At 45.1% G+C, this 24778-nt stretch overlaps 1 protein-coding gene across 1 annotated transcript in view; it reads left to right on the forward strand.

Moving 5' to 3' along the window:
• The window catches only part of LOC140465934 (1-phosphatidylinositol 4,5-bisphosphate phosphodiesterase delta-3-like), a 92646-nt gene extending 68589 nt beyond the window's left edge, over positions 1-24057 (forward strand). Inside the window, exons 12-15 of the mRNA XM_072561916.1 lie at positions 2959-3137; positions 8899-9034; positions 10314-10463; positions 17647-24057. Of these exons, the coding sequence (XP_072418017.1) occupies positions 2959-3137; positions 8899-9034; positions 10314-10463; positions 17647-17735 (554 nt within the window). The 3' untranslated portion in view covers positions 17736-24057. The remainder of the gene's footprint in view (positions 1-2958; positions 3138-8898; positions 9035-10313; positions 10464-17646) is intronic.
• The last annotated feature ends 721 nt before the right edge of the window (positions 24058-24778 follow it).

The raw sequence follows: 24778 nt of genomic DNA on the forward strand, positions 1-24778 counted from the left end.
CTCCCCCACTCTCGCTCCCCCACTCTAGCGCTCTCGCTCCCCCACTCTAGCGCGCTCGCTCCCCCACTCTAGCGCTCTCGCTCCCCCACTCTAGCGCGCTCGCTCCCCCACTCTAGCGCGCTCGCTCCCCCACTCTAGCGCGCTCGCTCCCCCACTCTAGCGCGCTCGCTCCCCCACTCTAGCGCGCTCGCTCCCCCACTCTAGCGCGCTCGCTCCTCCACTCTAGCGCACGCGCTCCCCCACTCTAGCGCTCTCGCTCCCCCACTCTAGCGCTCTCGCTCCCCCACTCTAGCGCTCTCGCTCCCCCACTCTAGCGCTCTCGCTCCCCCACTCTAGCGCTCTCGCTCCCCCACTCTAGCGCTCTCGCTCCCCCACTCTAGCGCTCTCGCTCCCCCACTCTAGCGCTCTCGCTCCCCCACTCTAGCGCTCTCGCTCCCCCACTCTAGCGCTCTCGCTCCCCCACTCTAGCGCTCTCGCTCCCCCACTCTAGCGCTCTCGCTCCCCCACTCTAGCGCTCTCGCTCCCCCACTCTAGCGCTCTCGCTCCCCCACTCTAGCGCTCTCGCTCCCCCACTCTAGCGCTCTCGCTCCCCCACTCTAGCGCGCGCGCGCTCTCGCTCCCCCCACTCTAGCGCGCGCGCGCTCTCGCTCCCCCACTCTAGCGCGCGCGCGCTCTCGCTCCCCCACTCTAGCGCGCGCGCGCTCTCGCTCCCCCACTCTAGCGCGCGCGCGCTCTCGCTCCCCCACTCTAGCGCGCGCGCGCTCTCGCTCCCCCACTCTAGCGCGCGCGCGCTCTCGCTCCCCCACTCTAGCGCGCGCGCGCTCTCGCTCCCCCCACTCTAGCGCGCGCGCGCTCTCGCTCTCTCTGCTTTTATCTCATAGTTACAATTTATTTCTGATCAGGTACTTCTCCAATTTCCTTTTGAAGGCTGTATGAGAATCGGCCTCCATCACACACTCCTCCTGCTGCACTGTCTCCCAGATCCAAACCACTAACTGCATTAAAATAAATTCCTTCTGTGACCTTTGGCTTACTCACCAGTCACCTGAATCTGTGTTTATTGCTTGTTGCTACTTCTGCTAAAGAAGACAGTTCCTTGGGATCCGCCTTGTCCAGACTCTTCATTACTTTGAAACCACCACTAAATGTCCTCACAACCACCTCTTCACTCGGAACAGCTCCAACTTCTCCAATCTATTGACATCACTGAAATTCCTTATCCCTGTGACCATTCTTATGAATCTTTTCTCCATTTTCGTGTAAGCCTTTCAAACCTTTCCTAAAGTGTTGTCCCCAATTAGGTGCAGTGCTCCAGTTGAGCTAAGTTAGTGTTTTTTAACGTGTTCATTGCTTGGTTTTGCACTCAGTGCCCCTGTTTATGAAGCCCAGGGTACCATATGCCTTTTTAACCACTTCCTCAATCTGCACCACCATCTTCTAAGATTACATGTGTACCTCCACATGTTCCTGAAAGCCCTTTGAAATTCTACTATTTCCTTTGTAACCTTTTAGATTAGATTACCTACAGTGTGGAAACAGGCCCTTCGGCCCAACCAGTCCACACCGACCCACCGAAGAGCAACCCACCCAGACCACATTTCCCTCTGACTAATGCACCTAACACTATGGACAATGTAGCATGGCCAATTCACTTGCCCTGCACTACTTTGAACTGAGGGAGGAAACCCACGCAGACACGGGGAGAATGTGCAAACTCCACACAGACAGTCGCCTAAGGCTAGAATTGAACCTGGTACCCTGGTGCTGTGAGGCAGCAGTGCTAATTACTGAGCCACTGTGCTGCCCTTATTTTTCTCCTCATTTTTCCTATCAAGTGTGTCTGCACGAAATTCCATCCAAGTGTCTGTCCAGTCCACCAGCCCTATCTCCTTACAGTTCATGATACATGCAAGATCTGTGTCAACCCATGAATGTTGAAGTTGGGGCCTATACCTTCCAAGCCATTGATGTATTATCAATAAAGCAATGGTGCACTTGGCAAATGATGTAAATTGCACTGCATGCCTTCCTGAAATCAGACAAGCTTGTGCTCTGTTTCCTGTCTCTCGGCTAGCATCCTTCCCATGCTGCTTTTATTCCTTGTCAGAAACATTTAAGCCATTATGGGTCACTTTGTCAAATACCTTTAAAAGTCCCATGTCAATCCCAACAATCGCATTGCCTTCATCAACCCTCTTTTTTTTTTGAGGTAATAATTGCATTAGTTGGATGCTGATTGTCTTTTTAATAAATCCATTCTGGCTTTCCTTAATTAATCTTCACTTGTCCCAGTCAGTCTTAATTTGGTCCCAGATTATCAATTCTGAAATCTATCCAATGACACTGTCAGCTGTGTAGCTGCTCAGTTCATCTTTACAGGCTTCTATTTTGAAAGAGGGTGTAACATTCTCAATTCTTCAATCCTTTGGCACCATCCCTGTGTTTCAGAAGGATTGGAGCATTATGCCCACGCTGTCTGCACTTTCCAATCAATCTCTTAATGCATTTTAATGTAAGCAAGACATCGTGTTGGTTTTATTTTCCACCCTTTACTTCCCTCAGTCTCTGTGAATGTATCCCAGCTGACCCTGCTAGATATTTCCCAATAAGGCTCTTCGGTGATGTTATTACACACCCTTGGAGCAGGTAGGACCTCCTGGCTCAGAGGTAAGGACACTACCACTACACCATAAGAGCAAATCTGCTTTAGGTAACTTAAAGTACAACCAGCTGTTTCAATACCTCCCCTTTTACCAGTTAGTACCTCGGTCTCTCCCTCTAACTTGCTAACCAACTGGCATCTGCTTTTCATGTAGTTTAAATTGTTGTTCCCTTTGAGGTTTGGTATCTTTGCATTGTCCTGTTCAGTACAAGAAGAAAAGTTTTGACAAGACTTCTCTATTTAGTGTATTCTATCCTAACAAGGGACCTTTTTATCCTTTTGCTTGTTTTTTGCAGTGGCCCTGAACTTCCAGAAGCCTGGAATGGAGATGGACCTAAACAAAGGGAAGTTCCGGCAGAATGGTCGGTCTGGATACATCCTGAAGCCCAGTTTCATGAGGGACACATCCATTCGCTTTGACCCTTCATGGCCGCTTTCGAGAGCAGGTCTCGACAGGAAACAATTGATCATCAACGTGAGCTTAGATCAGTATTACTTTCCTAAAACTCTCAGCTGTCTGCGTGGTGGTACAAGTGGAAATCGATGATTTAAAATCTAACTCCCATCCAATTAGACTGAATACTTGGGATTTCATTCAAAAAAAACGGTGACTGAAGATGCTGGAGATCCAAATCAAAAAGTGTGGTGCTGGTAAAGCACAGCCGGTCAGACAGTATCCGAGGAACAGGAGAGTCGACATTTTGAGCATAAACTCTTCGTCAGGAATGAAGAGCTGAGAGAAGAACTTACGCTTGAAACGTGGACTCTCCTGCTCCTCGGATACTGTCTGACCGGCTGTGCTTTACCAGCACCACACTTTTTGACTTGGATCTCCAGCATCGGCAGACTTCTCTTGCTCCTACTTGAGATTTCATAACTGTTGACAGATTATATACTCTCAATAATAGAAAAATTGTGACTTTTATTCAGAGCGAAAGGTGTAACTGCCCCTTAACTACATCATCAAATAAGAAGCATTCACCACATTAGTACATAGTTAGCACTGACCCCTTCACTTCCATTGAACATAATAGTTGGGTTATCATTTTCAGAATTATATGATGACTGGGACCTCATGCCAGCATGACATTGCAGCTCCAACCCAGCACAGCAACAATTTACTTCATCCCAACACAACTTTCCATCCAGTCTAACATTCATTGGAGTTGAGGAGAATGAGAGATGGTCTTACTAAGTGACAAGATGCTGAGGGGAATGAGCAGAGTAGAGACCAGAGGGCCACCTGCTTAGGGGAAAGTCCAGAATTAAGGAGTAGAGTTTTAGGAATAAATGGGGACTCTGATTTCAGATGGAGATAAGGGGAATTCTGAGGTTGATTATTCTGTGATGGAGGCAAGGCCATTCAGTATTTTGAGGCGGAATTGACAGATTCTCAGCTAGCAGAGGAGTGAGAGGGAGGGAAGGTGGGAAAACGGAACTGAGGTTACAGTCAGAATAGCCATGATCTTACTGAATGGTGCAGCAGAATTGAGGGGCCGACTGGCCCATGGCTTCCCCTACGTTAAATGTTGACATACTGGTGATGAGAGTTTTCAGTCCTGTAAAACAAATTAACTGACAGTCATTCCAGGATACTTTCCAACATAACAACAATCTGCTTTTTGGTCTAGAATAACAGACCAATGGGACTTTGACCATTAGAGTAACAACAATGCACCCTTTACTCTAGGATAGCACATTACACTGCATCCAGGGTAGTACATTACACTGTCCTACACTCTGTATCCAGGGTAGTACATTACACTGTCCTACACTCTGTATCCAGGGTAGTACATTACACTGTCCTACACTCTGTATCCAGGAGAGTACATTACACTGTCCTACACTCTGTATCCAGGATAGCACATTTCACTGTCCTACACTCTGTATCCAGGGTAGTACATTACGCTGTCCTACACTCTATCCAGGGTAGTACATTACACTGTCCTACACTCTGTATCCAGGGTAGTACATTACACTGTCCTACTCTCTGTATTTCAGTATTTTTCCTATAAGCAATGGTCCAAGAAATTATCCCAACTCCCTTCTCTGTCACTGAAACTCATCCTTCTAATTTTTAGTGTATTCACGGGATGAGGGCATCGCTGGCTAGGCCAGCATTTATTTCCTATCCCTAATTGTCTCGAGGGCAATTAAGAGTCGACCACTTTGCTATGGGTCTGGAGTTACATGTAGACCAGACTAGATAAGGATGGCAGATTCATTCTCTAAAATGCATCCGTGAATGAGATGCGTCTTTCCAACAATCAACAATGGATTCACGGTCATCCTTAGACTCATACATCCACCTTTACTGAGTTCAAATTATACTGTCTACTGTGTTGGGATTTGAACCCAGGTCCTCAGAACGTTACCTGGGTCTGTGGACTGATTTGTCTAGAAATAATACCACTAGGCCATTGCCTCCCCATTGCGGTTGAGTAACATCATCTTACCCCATGCACCACCAACCCCCTTGCAATTATAATCCAGTTTTAAAGTTGTCAGACCCTATCTTTTACAAAGGGATTTGACTCCCTCTATAACATGTTGCCCTGCAATGCTTCACTCATTCCTCAAACCCCATACCCCCTAATACCCCAACACTCCACTTCCATTCCCATACCATTCCGCAGGATCCAATCTGTAGGGAACTCTATGCAATGCTGGTAAAACAATCAAGTGAAACAAGTTCACAGTTGTCTGGGCCAATACGTCAACAGCTGCTACTGATCTAAATCCTTCCTGGGAGTTTGGATGTGAGAGAAGCTGCCCTGGGCATTGTCCTGTACTCCCAGGCACCTGCCTTCACTTCCAGCCTGGCCAACTGATGGGATAATAAAATATGTCATATCCATGCAATGGTCTGGGGCTGAAGGCATATCAGGGCCGAGGTGACCATGGTTACTGCACTCTAGGCCACCTCCTTTTAAATCACCTTCATTGTTCCTGGAAAGGGTCAAGCAGTCTCTACATAGTTCACAAGTTGCTACTACTCAACTCTGCCATTGCTTGCTCACATTTCCAAACTCAACTGGCTTGCTGGGCCATTTCAGAGAACGTTTGAGCATCAACATGGCCCCGCTGCCAGTTATTGACCAGTTTCGGGTCTTGTCCAGCCACTGCTAATGTTAACTCAGTGAACCTGTCACCATTGACAACATGGAAACCCATACATGAGCTTCCCCTCTTTTCCTGAGGGTGAGATAGTGGACTAGTCTTTCAAAGACATTCCTGGCCTGACTGAGGGATCTCGCATTAAGAGTGCTGAAAACTATATTGTCCCGAGTTTGACATAGAGATAGCATTCACCAGGACAAGGACCTGGAATGAAGGTGAGGTTGCTGATTTTTTTAAAAAAATGCATTCACGGGATGTGGGCGTTGCCCATCCAAATTACCCAAGGAGCAGTTAAGTGTCAGCTGCATTGTCGTGCATCCGGAATCACATGAAAACCAGACTGTACAGAGGACAGCAGATTTTCCTCCCTAAAGGGCATTGGTGAACCAAGTCAGTTTTCCTGATAGGAAGAAAGGGCTGAAGAAGGGCTCATGCCCGAAACATCGATTCTCCTGGTCCTTGGATGCTGTCTGACCTGCTGCGCTTTTCCAGCAACACATTTTCAGCTCAGTTTTTCTGATAGTCAGCAACGTCTTTGTGTTATCCTTAGACTCTTAATTCCAGATTTTTATAGCATTCAAATTATACTATTTATCTTGGTGGGATTTGAACCTGGATCCCCAGGCAATTACCTAAGTTAACGATCTAGCCATAATCCAGTCGGCCACAGCTTCCCATTTACTCCCTGCAAAATGTTACATTATGGCGATTGAATCTTGTGCAAAAGAAACTGTTCCTTACAGGAAACAGTACTCCTGGGGCATTGAAATCCAGATGTTTTCTAATCAATCTGTTCAATGATATTGTTACACCTCTGTACCAGGTGGGATTTCAACCTGGGCTCCCCTCAATCAAACGTTGGGACGCTACCACTGTGACGCAAAGCCCAAAGTAATGCTGAACAGCTGATGAAGATACTGATTGCTGGTCATGATCCTGAATTTGGCAGGAAGCTGCTGCCTTCTCTGACCATCCACTGGTAAAACAGCGAGAGTGTATAAGATACGAGACTGTGCCCACCAAAACTCCTCCCAAAGACAGTACAAACAATGTGAGAGGTCGGGCACAAGGTTGGTGCACTGATTTTTAATGAGGTCAGCTGGGGGACTTCATAGAATAGGAGTTCCCTGATTGGGGCTGTTAACCTGGCCCAATCAGGGAGCCCTGGCTGACAGAGATAAACAGGAGGGTCAGAGGTTCTGATCACTCTGAGAGCTGGATAAGTGTCAAGGTCTCTCCATGTGTAAATACAGGGGGACTTGATGACGGGATAGTGGCCTCTGTGAAACCATTTCAGATGGAGTCGATTATTTTTTGCAATGTCAATTATTACCTCATTTATATTAAAAGGGAGATTACTCCTATGTTTTGCTATTATGGACAGTACTTTTTGTAGCAACATGATATTATTGAATGCATATTTTGGGAGTAGCTTATAGCTAGTTAGATCATATTCTGTGTGTTGCAGTGCTGGTGACTTACAGCATATTTACATATGCCTCAATCACACATCCCCTATACTGTTATTGCTAAAAGCCCCCTCCCTACAAAACATACCAACCCAGACCCTCGACTTTACAACCCCATTCTGATATTGCTTATTTCATCACCATCTAGGGCCTTCAGTGGCTATCTTTCCTCCAGCCAGTACTGCTGTTCCTGTGGCTCTGCTCTGCAAATGAACTGCCAACTTCTCATTAGTCCTGAGACTGGAATGATCTGCTGCTGATCTCTGCATTGCCTGATTGACTTGTAGTTTTTACATAGAATTTCGTAAAATCCCTGCAGTGTGGAAACAGGCCATTTGGCCCAACCAGTCCACACCAACCCTCCAAAGAGCAACCCATCCAGCCCCATTTCCCTATTACTCTACATTTCCCTCTGACTAATGCACCTAACCTACATATCCCTGCACATTAGGTGCCCAAACCACCTAAGCTGCACATCTTTCGATTGTGAGAGGAAAGCAGAGCACCCGGAGGAAACCCACACAGACAAGTGGAGAACGTGTAAACTCCACACAGACAGTTGCCCAGGGTTGGAATCAAACCCAGGTCCCTGGCCCTGTGAGGCAACAGTGCTAAACCACTGAGCCATAGTGCTGCCCTTTCGGTTTGGTGGGTCTTCCCCAAAGTTGGTAACGCAGGTCTGTCATTGGCACTCCAGCTGGTCAGTAAAAATCCTGACATCTCCACAAGATTCCATCCTTTGACCTCCCACAACCTTGTCTACGTATTCCTCTATCCTCCTTGCATCTGTATTTTGCTGCCTGGCCTGCTGCACTTTTCCAGCACCACACTTTTCAACTCTGTATCTGACAGCCAGCCCGTTTATGTACACTCGGCCTATTGCCTGCTTCCAGCCTTGCCCTCACAGTCACCCTGCACAAATGGTGCCCTTTGCGTCACAACATACAGAGCCCCCCCCCCTTACAGAAAATCAGAACAGGAAAAATTTGCAGCAGGATCCTAAATCAAGACCAAGTTTTGGAACTTTCCCATTCAACTTACCCCAAACCCATGACCTCCATCCTGGGAAACTTCTTGCCTCTTACAGCATCTTCCCACCTCCATGGTTCATTCCTTGTACAAACTCTGTCATCCCAGAAAAAGCTCCGGCTCCCAGCCTTTTTTCCTGCTTCCTTCCTTCAGGCCTTCTTCCAGCTTACTTGTAAAGTTCTTAAAAGGACCATATCCTTCCTAAAGGTGAAGATTATTAAAGGACCATCCACTTACTCTGGGCTCAGATCCTCAATCACCCAATAAACAACAGCATTCTTTATTCTGAAAGGTTTCGGCTGGCCTTTTAACAAGGCCTTGCTTTCCATTATCACGTCCTGATGAACCTACTCTGCAAACATATCAATGCTGTCTTTCTCATTCTTTCTCCAACAGCCTTTCCTGTTTCTGATCCTTATGTTTCTTTCTTATTCTGTCTTTCTGTTCTTCTTTCTTATTTTCTGTCTCTCTCTGTCTCACATTCTCATTCATCTCTCCAGTGCCTGCAGCAAGTTTCTGTCTTGCTCTCTTGCTCCACCATACTCTCAGGTTCCTATCTCTGGTGAACGACGTAAGGTTGTCAAACCCCATGTTCTCACACTGAGGTCTCTTTTTCAGATTATTACAGCTCAGCAGCTCCCCAAAGTCAATAAGGATAAAAAGAATTCCATCGTGGATCCCCTGGTGCGTGTGGAGGTACACGGAGTTCCTGAAGACAACAGCACCCAAAAGACCCGCCATATTGAAAATAACGGTAAGCTGTTGATGGCAGTTATGCTGTCAATGGTGTGTCTGAGTATCTCAATACTGTTGTTACTGCTGCCTGTTCCGTACTGAATTACTGCACTTGGGTATCTGATGGTGTTTTATACCGTTATATAGCACAGAAACAGACCCTTCGGTCCAACCAGTCCATGCCGAATATAATCCCTAACTAAACTAGTCTCTCCTGCCTACACCTAGCCCATATCCCTCCAAGCCTTTCCCATTCATGTATCCATCCAAATGTCTTTTAAACGTTGTAATTGAACTCTCATCCATTATTTTCCTCAGGAAGTTCATTCTAGTCTCAAACCACCTTCTGCGGGAAAAAAGATTGCATCATATCTTTGTTAAATCTCTCTGTTCTCACCTTAGAAATGTGCCCCCTGGTCTTGAAATCCCCCATCTTGGGAAAAGACAACTCCCATCAATGCTTTCTATTCCCCTCATTATTTTATAAACTTCTATCAGGTCACCTCTCAACCTCCCATGCTCCAGTGAAAAAAGTCCCAGCCTATCCAGCCTTTCTTTATAACTCAGAATTTCCATACCTGGCAATCTCTTCTGAACCCTTTCCAGCTTGATAATATCCTTCCCGGGTTCAATTCCCACCTCAGGCGACTGACTGTGTGGAGTTTGCACGTTCTCCCTGTGTCTGTGTGGGTTTCCTCCGGGTGCTCCGGTTTCCTCCCACAGTCCAAAGATGTGCAGGTCAGGTGAATTGGCCATGCTAAATTGCCTGTAGTGTTAGGTAAGGGGTCAATGTAGGGGTATGGGTGGGTTGCACTTCGGTGGGTCGGTGTGGACTTGTTGGGCTGAAGGGCCTGTTTCCACACTGTAAGTAATCTAATCTATAACTGGGCAATCAGAACAGGACACAGTACTTCAGAAGAGGCCTCACCAATGTCCTGTACAACCTCAACATTAAGTATTGTATTGACACAGGGGAAATAAATTGTGCACCTCAACTCAGTTCGTGATTGGCCGTGAGCCAGTTTTATCCTTGCTGTGTTCCTCCAGTATTAAACATGGCTGAAGTGCCCACGGCTGTGTGGGAAATCCAGGGGGATAGAGTCAGGATTTCCTCCTGAACTGTGATGAATAATTAGATCCACAGGAGGGACAGTGTCGTGAGAGGTCTTTTTTCTGTTCTGCTTTAACTTTCAGCATAAAAGGCAAATTCTCTTGTAATGTCACTGCCCTTTTTTGATTTTTAATGTGAGGGTAACTGCTGACAGGTTCAGTGTCTCTCTGTTTTTACTGGATTGCAGGATTTAATCCGGTCTGGAATGAAGTGCTCCAATTTACCATCATTGTTCCCGAGCTCGCTCTCATCCGATTTGTTGTTGAAGATTATGACACAGCCTCCAGCAATGACTTCATTGGACAGTTTACACTTCCATTCACCAGTATGAAAGAAGGTCAGCATTTATTTTACCCCCTCAAACCGCCCTTTGTCCCCCCACACTGCTTTCTCCCCCTGACATTGTACCCTCCCCCTTCCCTTTGATACTGCCTCTCTCTCCTAGCATTATCCCTCTGTCCAACAATGACCCTGTCTACCCACTGACACTGGTCCTAGTGGTGCCAATACTTTGGTCTCCAGGACACATTTATTTTTGAAGAAAAGGAAAGCAGCAACCACTAAAACAGCAAAAAGGAGAGGAATAAAACTTGAAGCTTTGTCTGGCATCAAGTGCGGCACGGTGGCTCAGTGGTGAGCACTGCTGCCTCGCAGTGCCAGGGACCCGGGTTTGATTCCCGCCTCGGGCGACTGTCTGTGTGAAGTTTGTGCATTCTCCCCGTGTCTGCGTGGGTTTCCTCCCACAATCCAAAGATGTGCAGGTCCAGTGAATTGGCCATGCTAAATTGCTCATAGTGTTAGGTGCATTAGTCAGGGGTAAAATATAGGGTAGGGGAATGGGTCTGGGTGGGTTACTCGTTGGAGGGTCGGTGTGGACTTGTTGGGCTGAAGGGCCTGTTTCCACCCCTGTAGAGAATCTAATCTACTCTTTAAAAAAAAAGTCCTTTCTCCTATTAGCAATTTTAAAAAGACAATAGAGCTGCATAATAAGGATAGAAAGCAGATGTTTGAACATGGATTGAGATTCCAGTAACTTTCTGTCAGAATCTCAGATTTTCAAAGATAAAGTGAATCTTAACTTAGAGTCATGGAGATGTACAACATGGAAACAGACCCTTCGGTCCAAGTGTGTCAAGTCTCTTGTGGCTTTGGGTAACGAAGGATTAATGAGAATAAAATCATTAGATATTTCTCGTGATGACAGTAGAGATCCTGACAAAACTTTCTAAGGTTTAAAAGATTGTCTTACAATCTGTGTCAACTTCATGATTCTCATGCAACAACCAGATGATGTTACTTACCAACTTGTGGTTAGATGTTGAGACAAAGGGATATCCTTTCAGTGAGGTTGAATTGGCTGAAAGCTTGAGGGAACTGGTCATTGTTATTTCCACATCTATCAGGTCATTCTGAAAGGCACTTCTGGATAAGTAAGGACAAGCTGGGGAACTACAGACCGGTGAGCCTGACCTCATTGGTGGGCAATTTGTTGGAGGGAATGCTGAGGGACAGGATGTACATGTATTTGGAAAGGTGAGGACTGATTAGGGATAGTCAACATGGCTTTATGTGTGGGAAATTATGTCTCACAAACTTGATTGAGTTTTTTGAGAAAGTAACAAAGGATTGATGAGGGCAGAGCAGTAGATGTGATCGATATGGACTTCAGTAAGGCATTTGACAAGGTTCCCGATAGGAGACTGGTTAGCAAGGTTAGATCTCAAGGAATACAGGGAGAACTAGCCATTTGGATACAGAACTGGCTCAAAGGTAGAAGACAGAGGATGGTGGTGGAGGGTTGTTTTTCAGACTAGAGGCCTGTGACCCCCAGTGGAGTGCCACAAGGATCGGTGTTGGGTCCTCTATTTTTCGCCATTTACATAAATGATTTGGATGTGAGCATAAGAGGTACAGTTAGTAAGTTTGCAGATGACACCAAAATTGGAGGTGTAGTGGACAGCATAGAAGATTACCTCGGATTACAACGGGATCTTGATCAGATGGGCCAATGGGCAGATGGAGCTTAATTTAGATAAATACAAGGTGCTGCATTTTAGGAAAGCAAATCTTAGCAGGACGTGTACACTTGATAGTAAGGTCCTCGGGAGTGTTGCTGAACAAAGAGACCTTGGAGTGCAGGTTCATAGCTCCTTGAAAGTGGAGTCACAGGTAGATAGGATAGTGAAGAAGGCGTTTGGTATGCTTTCTTTTATTGGTCAGAGTATTGAGTACAGGAGTTGGGAGGTCATGTTGCGGCTGTACAGGACAATGGTTAGGCCACTGTTGGAATATTGTGTGCAATTCTGGTCTCCTTCCTATTGGAAAGATGTTGTGAAACTTGAAAGGGTTCAGAAAAGATTTACAAGGATGTTGCCAGGGTTGGAGGATTTGATTTGAGCTATAGGGAAAGGGAGAGTTGCGTTGGAGGCTGAGGGGTGACCTTAGAGATTTATAAAATCATGAAGGGCATGGAAAGGATAAATAGGCAAAGCCTTTTCCCTGGGATCGGCGAGTCCAGAACTAGGGGCATAAGTTTAGGGTGAGAGGGGAAAGATATAAAAGAGACCTAAGGGGCAAATTTTTCACACAGAGGGTGGCACGGGTATGGAATGAGCTGCCAGAGGATGTGGTGGAGCCTGGTACAATTGCAACATTTAAAAGGAATCTGAATGGGTATATGAATAGGAGGGGTTTGGAGGGATATGGGCCGGGTGCTGGCAGGTGGGACTAGATTGGGTTGGGTATCTATTTTGATGTGGACGAGTTGTACCAAAGGGTCTGTTTCTGTGTTGTACATCTCTATGACTCTAGATATCTTCTAGATGTACATCGATAATAAATTAAAGTCTGTAATCTACAACTTTGCTACTCCCAAACAGTACATGCGCTCAACCAGTAGTATAGCCACTGTCAGGATCAGTAAAACATCTCTGATTGTTTCATGATTGGGGGCGAGTTTTGTCCAAGAGCATGCAGCATTTTGTGACCTTTGCAAACCATGTTCACCAAGAGGACGTTGGGTTAAGATGTATAAGAAATGCAATTTCCCAGGGAAACTCAAAGAAAGGACCAATGAGGAACAGCTTCCATCCATGCCAAATAAACCCATCGAAGAATTCCAAGAGGTGTCTGCACTGTCACAGTTTACAGACCCCAGTCAGACAGTCCATATTTTAACGTGACACACCGAATGAATACTGTCAGGAAAGTTGCAGCTTCTACCTCCATCCATGTGGTTTACATCTGATGGAATCGACAAGGTGCCCAAGTGCCAGGATTGACACCAATAGCAGTGCAAGTATCACTCCTTCATGCATCTTACATGAGGTGTACTCAGGAAACGCACAATGTGGCACAGTCCACACACAATAAGGTAATGGTTTTGCAATTGGCCTGATATCCCATGCCTTGGCATTATCCAGAGTAAAAGGTCAATACATCTCTTTGGGATGGACAGTTGAAATCGTTGATACTGTCAATACAGCGAGACGTCCGTGCAAAGATTTGAGCATGCGATAGGTCAATATATCATCATCATCCACAAACTAATAAGTACAGGCGTTCTGTTATAATGCAAGTTGGTTGTAATGAGATTGATGAATATGGGATACAGTTTCTAAAGTGTGAACTTTTAAAATATGTGTTGGTAGAACATGATTGCATCGCCAACATTTTAAGTGCTACTTGTGCAATTTTTATATAGTGCAGCGTCACACAAGAACGCAACTATTGCATCATAGAAAAACTATCTATACATCAAATACAACACCAAAGGTTCCAGACCACCACACTGAGTGTATCCATCACCTCTACCTCTACCCAAACTGCTTTGTGCATTGTTTACGTACAGAATACACCCAAACTGAAACATCAGCCAGAAGGTTCAGCACCATACTGATTGGTGTAGCTCCATCTCTTGTGTTTTGAAGAAAGATGTTGTCCTGTTCAGATCCGAGGTAATTGCACATCATACAAAAGGGATGGCCGTACAACTTTCCTCACCTGGAAGTGCCTAATCCCAAGTTGTCAGGCTCCCAAGTATTTTTCCAAACTCAATGTGAAGAATGAGTATTGGTCCATAGAGGCTCGGTAACCAACACCTTTTTGTAGATCCTTTTCTACAGGTTCCCATTTGAATGATCTGGCCCCGATATATCCTGGCAAGATGTGGATTGTATCATTGAGAATCTATTAGGTTGTCTCAGTATCATAGATGACATCACAGTCCTTTGAGACCTAAAACACACCCAACCCTCCATCAACTCGACATAGCAGCAAGGAAACGACGTACGTTTCTCAACAGTTTAATAAAAAGTATCAACTCAACATGAGCCAAAACTTAAATTCAGTCTACTCATTATTAGGCCTAATCGTATCAAAATAGAAAGGGTACAGAAGATACCCACACCACGGGACAAAGGTGGTTTTATGATGGTGTCTCTGTTTCTTCAACTTTCCAATCCCAGTACATTCCTAAGACTTCAAAGATTTGCATCTTTGAGATTTAAAGATACAGCATCCAGGTAGCAGGGAGATCACTTAGTCTCTCAAAAATGCTTTATTATCCAGCGAGTGCATCTTTGTCAGTTTGGAGGACCATAACTTTAAATGATGGAATTGGGAGCATCCCAAAAGGCCTCTGAGCTTGTATGTCACCCAGGATGATAAGCCTTACCCTCCTGGCAGCACAGGTGTACTACTCCAACACATAAAGGGAAACTCTCACACTCCAATACAAAGCTCCAGACGCTCCTGTTTCCGTGAACATTTCATTGTTAATACTGACTAAAAAGTGTTGGAAATGATCTGTTGGAAACTTCTCCAGTGCACCTCCATGACTACGCATCTACCTGTAAAGATCCTAGGTTAAGATTTTAGAAATATAATTCAAACCAGGCTCACTGAGTCCTTTTCCTCCTGTTCTTAACTGCCTTCCACATCCTGTTGAGATAGTAATATTCAGGTACTTGATATATTCTTGGAACAAAGGGAGAAAATGCTACAACAGCATAATCAATGAGTTTGCAGCCAGCTATCCCAACTCTGAACCAGGACAAAGCATCAGAGTTTGAGACCTTCATATATGAACATAGAACATAGAACAATACAGCACAGAACAGGCCCTTCGGCCCACGATGTTGTGCCGAACTTCTATCCTAGATTAAGCACCCATCCATGTACCTATCCAAATGCCGCTTAAAGGTCGCCAATGAATCTGACTCTACCACTCCCACGGGCAGCGCATTCCATGCCCCCACCACTCTCTGGGTAAAGAACCCACCCCTGACATCTCCCCTATACCTTCCACCCTTCACCTTAAATTTATGTCTCCTTGTAACACTCTGTTGTACCCGGGGAAAAAGTTTCTGACTGTCTACTCTATCTATTCCTCTGATCATCTTATAAACCTCTATCAAGTCACCCCTCATCCTTCGCCGTTCCAACGAGAAAAGGCCGAGAACTCTCAACCTATCCTCGTACGACCTACTCTCCATTCCAGGCAACATCCTGGTAAATCTTCTCTGCACCCTCTCCAAAGCTTCCACATCTTTCCTAAAGTGAGGCGACCAGAACTGCACACAGTACTCCAAATGTGGCCTAACCAAAGTCCTGTACAGCTGCAACATCACTTCACGACTCTTGAATTCAATCCCTCTGCTAATGAACGATAATACTCCATAGGCCTTCTTACAAATTCTATCCACCTGAGTGGCAACCTTCAAAGATCTATGTACATAGACCCCAAGATCCCTCTGTTCCTCCACCTGACCAAGAACCCTACCATTAACCCTGTATTCCGCATTCTTATTTGTTCTTCCAAAATGGACAACCTCACACTTGGCAGGGTTGAACTCCATCTGCCACTCCTCAGCCCAGCTCTGCATCATATCTAAGTCCCTCTGCAGCCGACAACAGCCCTCCTCACTGTCCACAACTCCACCTATCTTTGTATCATCTGCAAATTTACTGACCCACCCTTCGACTCCCTCACCTAAGTCATTAATAAAAATTACAAACAGCAGAGGACCCAGAACTGATCCCTGCGGAACTCCACTTGTAACTGGACTCCATGCTGAATATTTACCATCTACCACCACTCTCTGACTTCGACCGGTTAGCCAGTTTTCTATCCAATTGGCCAAATTTCCCTCTATCCCATGCCTCCTGACTTTCCGCATAAGCCTACCATGGGGAACCTTATCAAATGTCTTACTAAAATCCATGTACACTACATCCACTGCTCTACCCTCATCCACATGCTTGGTCACCTCCTCGAAAAATTCAATAAGACTTGTAAGGCAAGACCTACCCTTCACAAATCCGTGCTGGCTGTCCCTAATCAAGCAGTGTCTTTCCAGATACTCATAAATCCTATCCCTCAGTACCCTTTCCATTAATTTGCCTACCACCGAAGTAAGACGAGCTGACCTGTAATTCCCGGGGTTATCCCTATTCCCTTTTTTGAACAGGGGCACAACATTCACTACTCTCCAGTCCCCTGGTACCACCCCCGTTGCCAGTGAAGACGAGAATATGAATATGTTGGTTTATGGAAAGTTTCTAGTGTTCGTCCAGCACAGATCAGATAGCTTTCGGATTGTGAGAGGAAACCTACACAGACGCTGGGAGAATGTGCAAACTCCACACAGACAGCTGCTTGAGGCTGGAATTGAACCTGGGTCCCTGTGAGGCAGCTGTGCTAACCACTGAGCCACCATGCTGCTCATACTCTTCTCTTTTTTGGGCTATATCCTCACTTATCAATTACTCCTGCCACCCACCCAACCCGCCGCCACCCCCCCCCCCCCCCCCAAACCCTATCTTGTGCACATAAAGTGATATTTTCCTAGTTAGCAACAGTTCTGAGAAAGGGTCACAGGACATGAACTCTGATTTCTCTTCACAGATGCTGCCAGACCTGTGAGGATTTCCACTAGTAAATAGTAATCTAAATAAGTGTAGTCCTCAGACTATAGAAGTCTGAGATGTCATATTACTGTACACAGTTGGTTGTTAATAAACTTCCTGATAGCTGTCCAATAAGAGCCTGAGTTTGTGTGGCCTATTACATGGGCTAACATATAGAAAACCACATCACTTCATACTCTACCCTGCTTAGTCCACTACATCCTAGTGATGCCCAGCCTTGGGGGGGAAAGCACTGAGATTTTCAGAATGCTTGAACAAAACATTTTCTACAACAGTGCAGCACAAACTAGCAGGAATGCCTCCTTCCCCCGCTTTCTGTGTCTGTGTAGGTCTATGCTGTTGAGTCTTAGAGTCTACATCAGGATCTTGGAGGCCAATTTCCCATTCTGAGAGACTCCTGCCCACAGTGGGGAATTGGGCGATTGGTTACATCCAGCTGAGGTGCTGCTGATGCTGTGCAAAGTTACCTCTAAGATTATTAAATACAGAAAGTCAATGGGTTATGTGGATAGGGCTTAGGGCTGGGCACTGTCAGTGCTCCCCTGAAATTTGTAGCCCATTTTAACTTGTTTTTCTGTTTGTACCCACAGGTTATCGCCACATCCACCTGTTGTCCAAAGACTCTGCCTCTCTGTCACCAGCCACTCTCTTTGTCAGGATCAGGATTAAGAGTTTATAGTGTGGACCAAGCAACCCTCTCACAGTCTGCCTGTGTGGCATGAACTCTTACTGTGACCCACTCTGCCCCTCCTTGCCCAGTGCCAACCACAGCGAGTCCAGGGGAGAATACACAACGATTGGAGACTGGAATTAAAGTGAAATTGTTGCCTTTGTATTAATGGGCCCTGTGTACAGAAATACTCTAGTAGTTTTTTAAAAGGTTAACATGACAGAGTTAATGTCTTAAATTAGGTGTATATTAGTAGATTAGAATAACGTGTGGTAGATTAGAATGATGGGTACTGTATTTTTATAAAATAATTTTTACATCTTTGATGCAGAGCTGGAAAACTCTCTCTTGGTTTGCAATAATCATATTTTTGTCTTTATTCAGGAATTGGAAACTCAGTCTTTGTACAACATCTTTTGTATAATCACTACTTGTACTGTAGCCTCCAAAGTGTCAATTATGATTCTGGTAAATTCACCCTCTTCCCTCGTGAATCCCACGTGTCCTTTGGAAAGTGTAGTGCCCTGAACTGCTTAGTGACTCCAGGTGTGGTCCAAGCAGGGCTCTGTATAACCTTCAAACCCCTTGTGTTCTCATTCTCTAGATTTCAAGGCCAGCATTCCATTAGCCTTTTTGATCAATTCTGTTCCTGTTTGTGACATTTTCCAGATCAATGCAGAAGGACCTCAAAATCGCCGTGGGCTTCCACTGATTCTGTCATTTACAAAGTCAAATTTAGGAGTCAGCAGTGTAGCTCATTTTCAAATAATGCAAGACATGGTGGATCATTTGGCATCCCCCATCAGTAGAAACAGGAGCAGGAGGAGGCCATTCAGCCCTTTGAGCCTGCTCTGCCATTCATCATGATCATGGCTGATCATCCAACTCAGTAGCCTAATCCTGCTTTCTCCCATAACCTCTGATCCCATTCACTCCAAGTGCAGTATCCAGCTGCCTCTTGAAGACATTCAATGTTTTGGCATCAACTCCTTCCTGTGGTAATGAGTTCTACAGGCTCACCCCTCTTTGGCCGAAGAAATGTCTCCTCACCTCCATCCTAAATAGTCCACCCGAATCCTCAGACTGTGACCACTGGTTCTGGACACACCCACCATCGGGAACATCCTCAACGCATCTACCCGGTCTAGTCCTGTTGGGATTTTATAAGTGTCTGAGATTCCCCCCCTCACTCGTCTGAACTCCAGGGAAAACAATGCTAACCTCATCAATCTCTCCTTGTACATCAGTCCCACCATCCCTGGAATCAGCCTGGGAAACCTTCGCTGCACTCCCTCGAGAGCAAGAGCATCCTTCCTCAGAAACGGAGACCAAAACTGCTCACAATATTCTAGATGTGGCCTCACCAAGGCCCTGTATAACTGCAACAACACATCCCTGCTCCTGTACTAGAAATGTTCCAGGATTCAGTAGAATGTGAGCACAAGTTGTACAGTTCACTTGATATGACAGATGTGTTTATCTATGCAGTGAAATTCTCTATTTGCTTTAGAGGGGAACTGTTGCTTGTGCTGGGGGCTTGTGAATTAGACAGGCATAACTAAAAAAATAACTCATGACTGTTCAGGACAGGAAGTCAGGAAGCACTTTGTTACAGTTCAGGTAGGGGGAGGAGGTGGTAGCGCAGGGTTCAGCTGTGAATTTCACAGCTCCAAGATTGAGAGACTTTTTAAATTGGAAATGGAAAATGCTGTAAGTTTCTCAACAGGTCAGGCAGCATGTGTGGAGAGAGAAAAGGCAGAGAGTTACAAGTCTGGGATCTTCCAGCACAGCAGTGCTATGTTTTTTGTGAGGTTACAGAACCAAAGCTGGTAAGTAGATTAAGGTAAAGATTAGTCATAGAGTTGTACAGCAGAGAAACAGATCCTTTGGTCCAATACGTCCATACCAGATATCCTAAATTAATCTAGTCCAGCATTTTGCCCACATCCCTCGAAATCTTCCTATTCATAGATGTATCCAGATGCCTTTTAAGTTGCAAAAGTGGCCAAACCAATGCCCTGTACAGTCACATTACATCCCAACTCTTACTCTCCAATAAAGGAATATGTTCCAAACTCTTTCTTCACTATCCTATCTACCTGTGACACCAATTCCAAGGACCAGTGAACTTGCACTTCAAGGTCTCTTTGTTCAGCAACACTCTCCAGGACTCCACCATTAAGTGAATAAGTCCTGCCCTGATTTGTCTTTCCAAAATGCAGCACCTCGCATTTATCTAAATTAAACTCCAGCTGCCACTCCTCAACCCATTGGCCCATCTGATCAAGATCCTATTGCACTCTGAGGTAACCTTCTACACTGTCCACTACACATCCAATTTTGGTGTCATCTGCAAACTTACTAACCATACCTCCTACGTTCACATCTAAATCATTTATATAAATGACAAAAAGCAGTGGACCCAGCACTAATCCTGGAACACCACTGGTCACAGGCTCCAGTCTGAAAAGCAATCCTCCACCATCACCTTCTCTCCTCTACCTTCAAGCCAGTTCACTATCTAAATGGCTAGCTCTCCCTGGGTTCCAAGTGATTATTGGAGGGGGCTATAGTACATCAGGAATCTTGTCAAATGCCTTACTGAAGTCAATATAGATCACATCCATGCCTCTGCCCTCATCAACGTTCTTTGTTATTTCTTCACAGAACTCAAAATTAGTGAAACCTGATTTCCCACACGGAAAGCCATGCTGACTATCCCGAATCCGTCCTTGCCTTTCCAAATACATGTCCCTTGGGACTGCCTCAAACAACTTGGCCACCAGTGACATCAGGCTCATTGGCCTATAGTTCCCTGGCTTTCCTTTACCACCTTTCTTAAATAATGGCACCACGTTAGCCACCATTCTGTTTTCTGGCACCTCACTAGTAGTTTTGAAGATACAAAATCATTTCCTGGGCATTTAACCACCTTTACGATTTTTTAAGACATCCAGTACCATCTCTGCTGTAATGTGGACACTTTTCAAGATATCACAATTTATTTCTCCAAGTTCTCTAGTATCTACATCATTCTCCACTAAATACTGACGCGAAATACTTATTTAGTATCTCACCCATTTCCTGCAGTTCCACCCATATACTACTTTACTGATCTTAAGGAACCCATTTCTGTCCTTAGTTATTTCTTTGTTCTTAACGTATTTGTAGAATCTTTTTTCGATTCTCCTTATCCTATCTGCCAAAGCTATTTCATGTCCTGTTTTTGCCCTCCTGATTTCCCTCTTGAGTGTACCATCCCATCTGTCTATATCTAATACATGCCGCCTTCTTTTTCTTGACCCGAGTCTCAATTTCTCTTGTCACCCAGCGTTCCCTACACCCACCAGCCTTACCTTCACACCAACAGAAACATACTGTCTCTGTACTCTCATTACCTCATTTTTGAACATCTTCCACTTCCCAACTGTGAATGGCAACTGCCGATCAATTATTGAAAGTTCTTTCTTAATCCTGTCAAAATTGGCCTTCCTCTAACTTTAACTTTTAGGTCAGGCTACCCACTTCCATCACTATTTTAAATCTAATAGAATTATGGTCGCTGGCCCCAAAGTGCTCCCCCACTGACACCTCAGTCACCTGCCCTGCCTTATTTCCCAACAGTAGGTCAAGTTTTGCGCCTTTTCTCGTCGGTTCTTCCATGTACTGAATCCGAAAATATTCTTGTACACACTTAACAAATTCCTCTCCATCTAAACTTTTAACATTATGGCAGTCCATGTTTGGAAAGTTAAAATCCCTTACTAATACCATCCTGTTATTCCTACAGGTAACTGAAATCTCCTTACAAATTTGTTTCTCAATTTCCCTCTGACTATTAGAGGTCTACAAAACAATCCCAATAGGGTAATCATCCCTTTCTTATTTCTCAGTTCCACCCAAATAACTTCCTGGACATACTTCCAGGAATATCCTCCCTAAGTACAGGTGTAATGTTATCCCCAATCAAAACCGCCACTCCCCCTCCTCTCTTGCTCCCCTTTTTATCTTTCCTGTAGCATTTGTATCCTGGAACATTAAGCTGCCAGTCCTGCCCATCTCTGAGCCATGTTTCTGTAATTGTTATGATATCCCAGTCCCATGTTCCTAACCATGCTCTGAGTTCATCTGCCTTCCCTGTTAGGCCCCTTCCATTGAAATAAATGCAGTTTAATTTATCAGTTTTACTTTATTCTTTTCCTTGCTGTTGCCTGCTCTGACTATTTGACTCACTCTTCTTCCCAACTGTACCAATATCAGGTTTATCTCTTTTCTCACTGTCTTTTTGGGTCCCACTGTCCCTGCACCATCCACCCACCCCCTTCCCCCACTAGTTTAAATCCTCCTGTGTAGTAAATCTCCCCAACAGTATATTAGTCCCTTCCAATTCAGATGGAACCCGTCCTTATACCCCAGAAGAGATTCCAAATCTCCAAAAATGTGAATCCCTGTCCCTTGCACTAGCTCCTCAACTACATATTTGTTTGCTTTATCCTCCAATTCCTAGCACATGGCACCAGGAGTAATCCAGATATTACTACTCTCAAGGACCTAGTTTTTAACTTCCTTCCTAGTTTCCTATATTGTCTCCTCAGAACCTCATTCTTTCCTCTTCCTATGTTGTGAACATCAGTGTGAGCAATGACACCCCACTGTTTACTCTCCCCTTTGAGAATATTCTGCACCCTCTCTGAGACATCCTTAACCCTGGCACCAGGGAGGCAACAAACCATTCTGATGTCTCACTGCTGGCCACAGAAACATCTGTCTGTGTCCCTGAATAGAGAGTCCCCTATCAGAATCGATCACTTGGAACCTGGCATACCTCTCATTACAGTCGAACCAGTCTCATTACCAGAAACTTGGCTGTTCGTGCTATCTTTCCCTCAGAGTCCATCACCCGTTACATTTTCCAAACTAGCGCACCTGTTTGAGATGGGGATAGCCACAGGAGACTCCTGCACCACCTGCCTCCCTCTCCTACCTTTCCTGGAGCTAACCCATCTACCTGACTGTATCTGTGGTTTTTCTACTGTCCAAAAATTGCCACCCATCACATCCCCTAGCTCCTGTAAATTTCTCATTGCCTCTAACTACTGATCCATATAATCCAATAGGATTTGCAACCAAACACACTCCCTGCAGACACAGTCATCCAAACATGGAAATTCTCCCTAATCTCCCACATCCAATAGGAAGAGCACATCACTCTACTAAAGGTCATCGTTACACCTTGACAATCTACAGACCCAGAAAATAGCACCGTCTTACTGCTCTAAAAACACTGCTCCAGGATCACTTAATACCTACATTTTATATTTATTAAAAGCTTAATCAAGAGGCGGATCAGGAAAACACATTTTTAAAAACCCTCACTCTACTCACTATTGTAGATTTACAAAAAAAAAGTTTAAAAACAAACACTGAGCTGATCAGGCTGTAAATCCTGACACTCGTTCTGGTAATCAGATCTCTCCAAGGTCAACTGTGAAACTGCACTCTTTCTTTTTCTTCGTCCTGACTCCAATTTGCAGAAATGTTTAAAGTTTCAGTCAGTCTGCTGTGAAAGTTCACTGCTTGGATTTTACTGATGTTTTCTTTAAGTCTACAGCCATTCTCTGACCTCCCACATGGTCTCTCCTGACATGAGGTCTCCTACTCTCTCTTTTCTCCCATTTGAAGTATTTTTGTTTGATTTTTATGTTTATAAGTTCCATAAACAAAGCAAAAACATTTAAAAATAGTAAATCCTGCTGCAAGAAATTGAGGAAACCAGCTCCAGCACTGAGCAAAAGAAGCAGCTCTTACAGGTACGATTCTCTCCCATCCAGGTTCAGGGGAGATTCATGTAACCAAAGGGCAAGAACGGGGTTGGAGGACTCGGTACAATTCCTGTTCCTATGGTGCACCTGTTGAGAGTCTGTGTGCAACTGAAGAACTCGTAGAGGTGTGATGGAGAGCTGGAGATTCCTTTAGGGGACTGGGAAACCTTTCTGGCCCAGTCAGTAAGTGTGCCACTTGCTCTGTACTGAGTGAGTTAGTAGCGGTTGGTGTGGATGTAAGACTGAGTTCACCTGTGTTGCTCAACAAGGTTGGATATTGAGGATTATTGAAGAGTTGCCAAAGTTCTCACGGGAGGGTGCCTGCCTGTAACAGTTTACCCAGTGAAGAGGCAGAGGCAAAACGAGAAGGAAAATGAGAGTGCAGATGGAGATTACAGGAATGAAGAGATATCAATGTAAAATATCACTAATTATGGACTGTGTGTTACAGCCCTGTAAACTAATGTACTTATTGAATAAATTCTGAACAAACTCTGGATTATTAATAATGGTTGGTGTCAGTCAACAGTGTTACATTTGTAGTAACTCCACCAATGGGGCGGCACGGTGGCTCAGTGGTTAGCACTGCTGCCACACAGCACCAGGGTCCCAGGTTCAATTCCAGCCTCGGGTGACTGTTTGTTTGGAGTTTGCACGTTCTCCCCCAGTGTCTGCGTGGGTTTCCTCCAGGTGCTCTGGTTTCGTCCCACAATCCAAAGATGTGCAGGCCAGGTGAATTGGCCATGCAAAATTGTCCATAGTGCTAGATGCATCAGTCAGAGGGAAATTAGTCTGGGTGGTTTACTCTTCGGAGGGTCGGTGTAGACTGGTTGGGCCAAATGGCCTGATTCCACACTGTAGGGAATCTAATCTAATCATACCCGAGCAGGATGATGGAGGTGTGAGCTGCTCCCAACCTCTAGAATAACGCTGCACCCAACATTCTACAGGGAAACTAAAACAGAAGTTGCTATACAAGAAGGTCAAGCAGCTCTTGTGAAGAGAAATCAGAATTCAGGCTCTGAGGATGGGTCACCGAACCCAAAAGTTTAACTCTGATTTCTTGCCACAGATGCTGTCAGGAGAAAGTGAGGACTGCAGATGCTGGAGATCAGAGCTGAAAATGTGTTGCTGGAAAAGCGCAGCAGGTCAGGCAGCATCCAAGGAACAGGAGAATCGATGTTTCAGGCATGAGCCCTTCTTCAGGAATGAGGAAAGTGTGTCCAGCAG

This window comes from Chiloscyllium punctatum, chromosome 42, assembly GCF_047496795.1.
Source record: "Chiloscyllium punctatum isolate Juve2018m chromosome 42, sChiPun1.3, whole genome shotgun sequence".
NCBI lineage: Eukaryota > Metazoa > Chordata > Chondrichthyes > Orectolobiformes > Hemiscylliidae > Chiloscyllium > Chiloscyllium punctatum.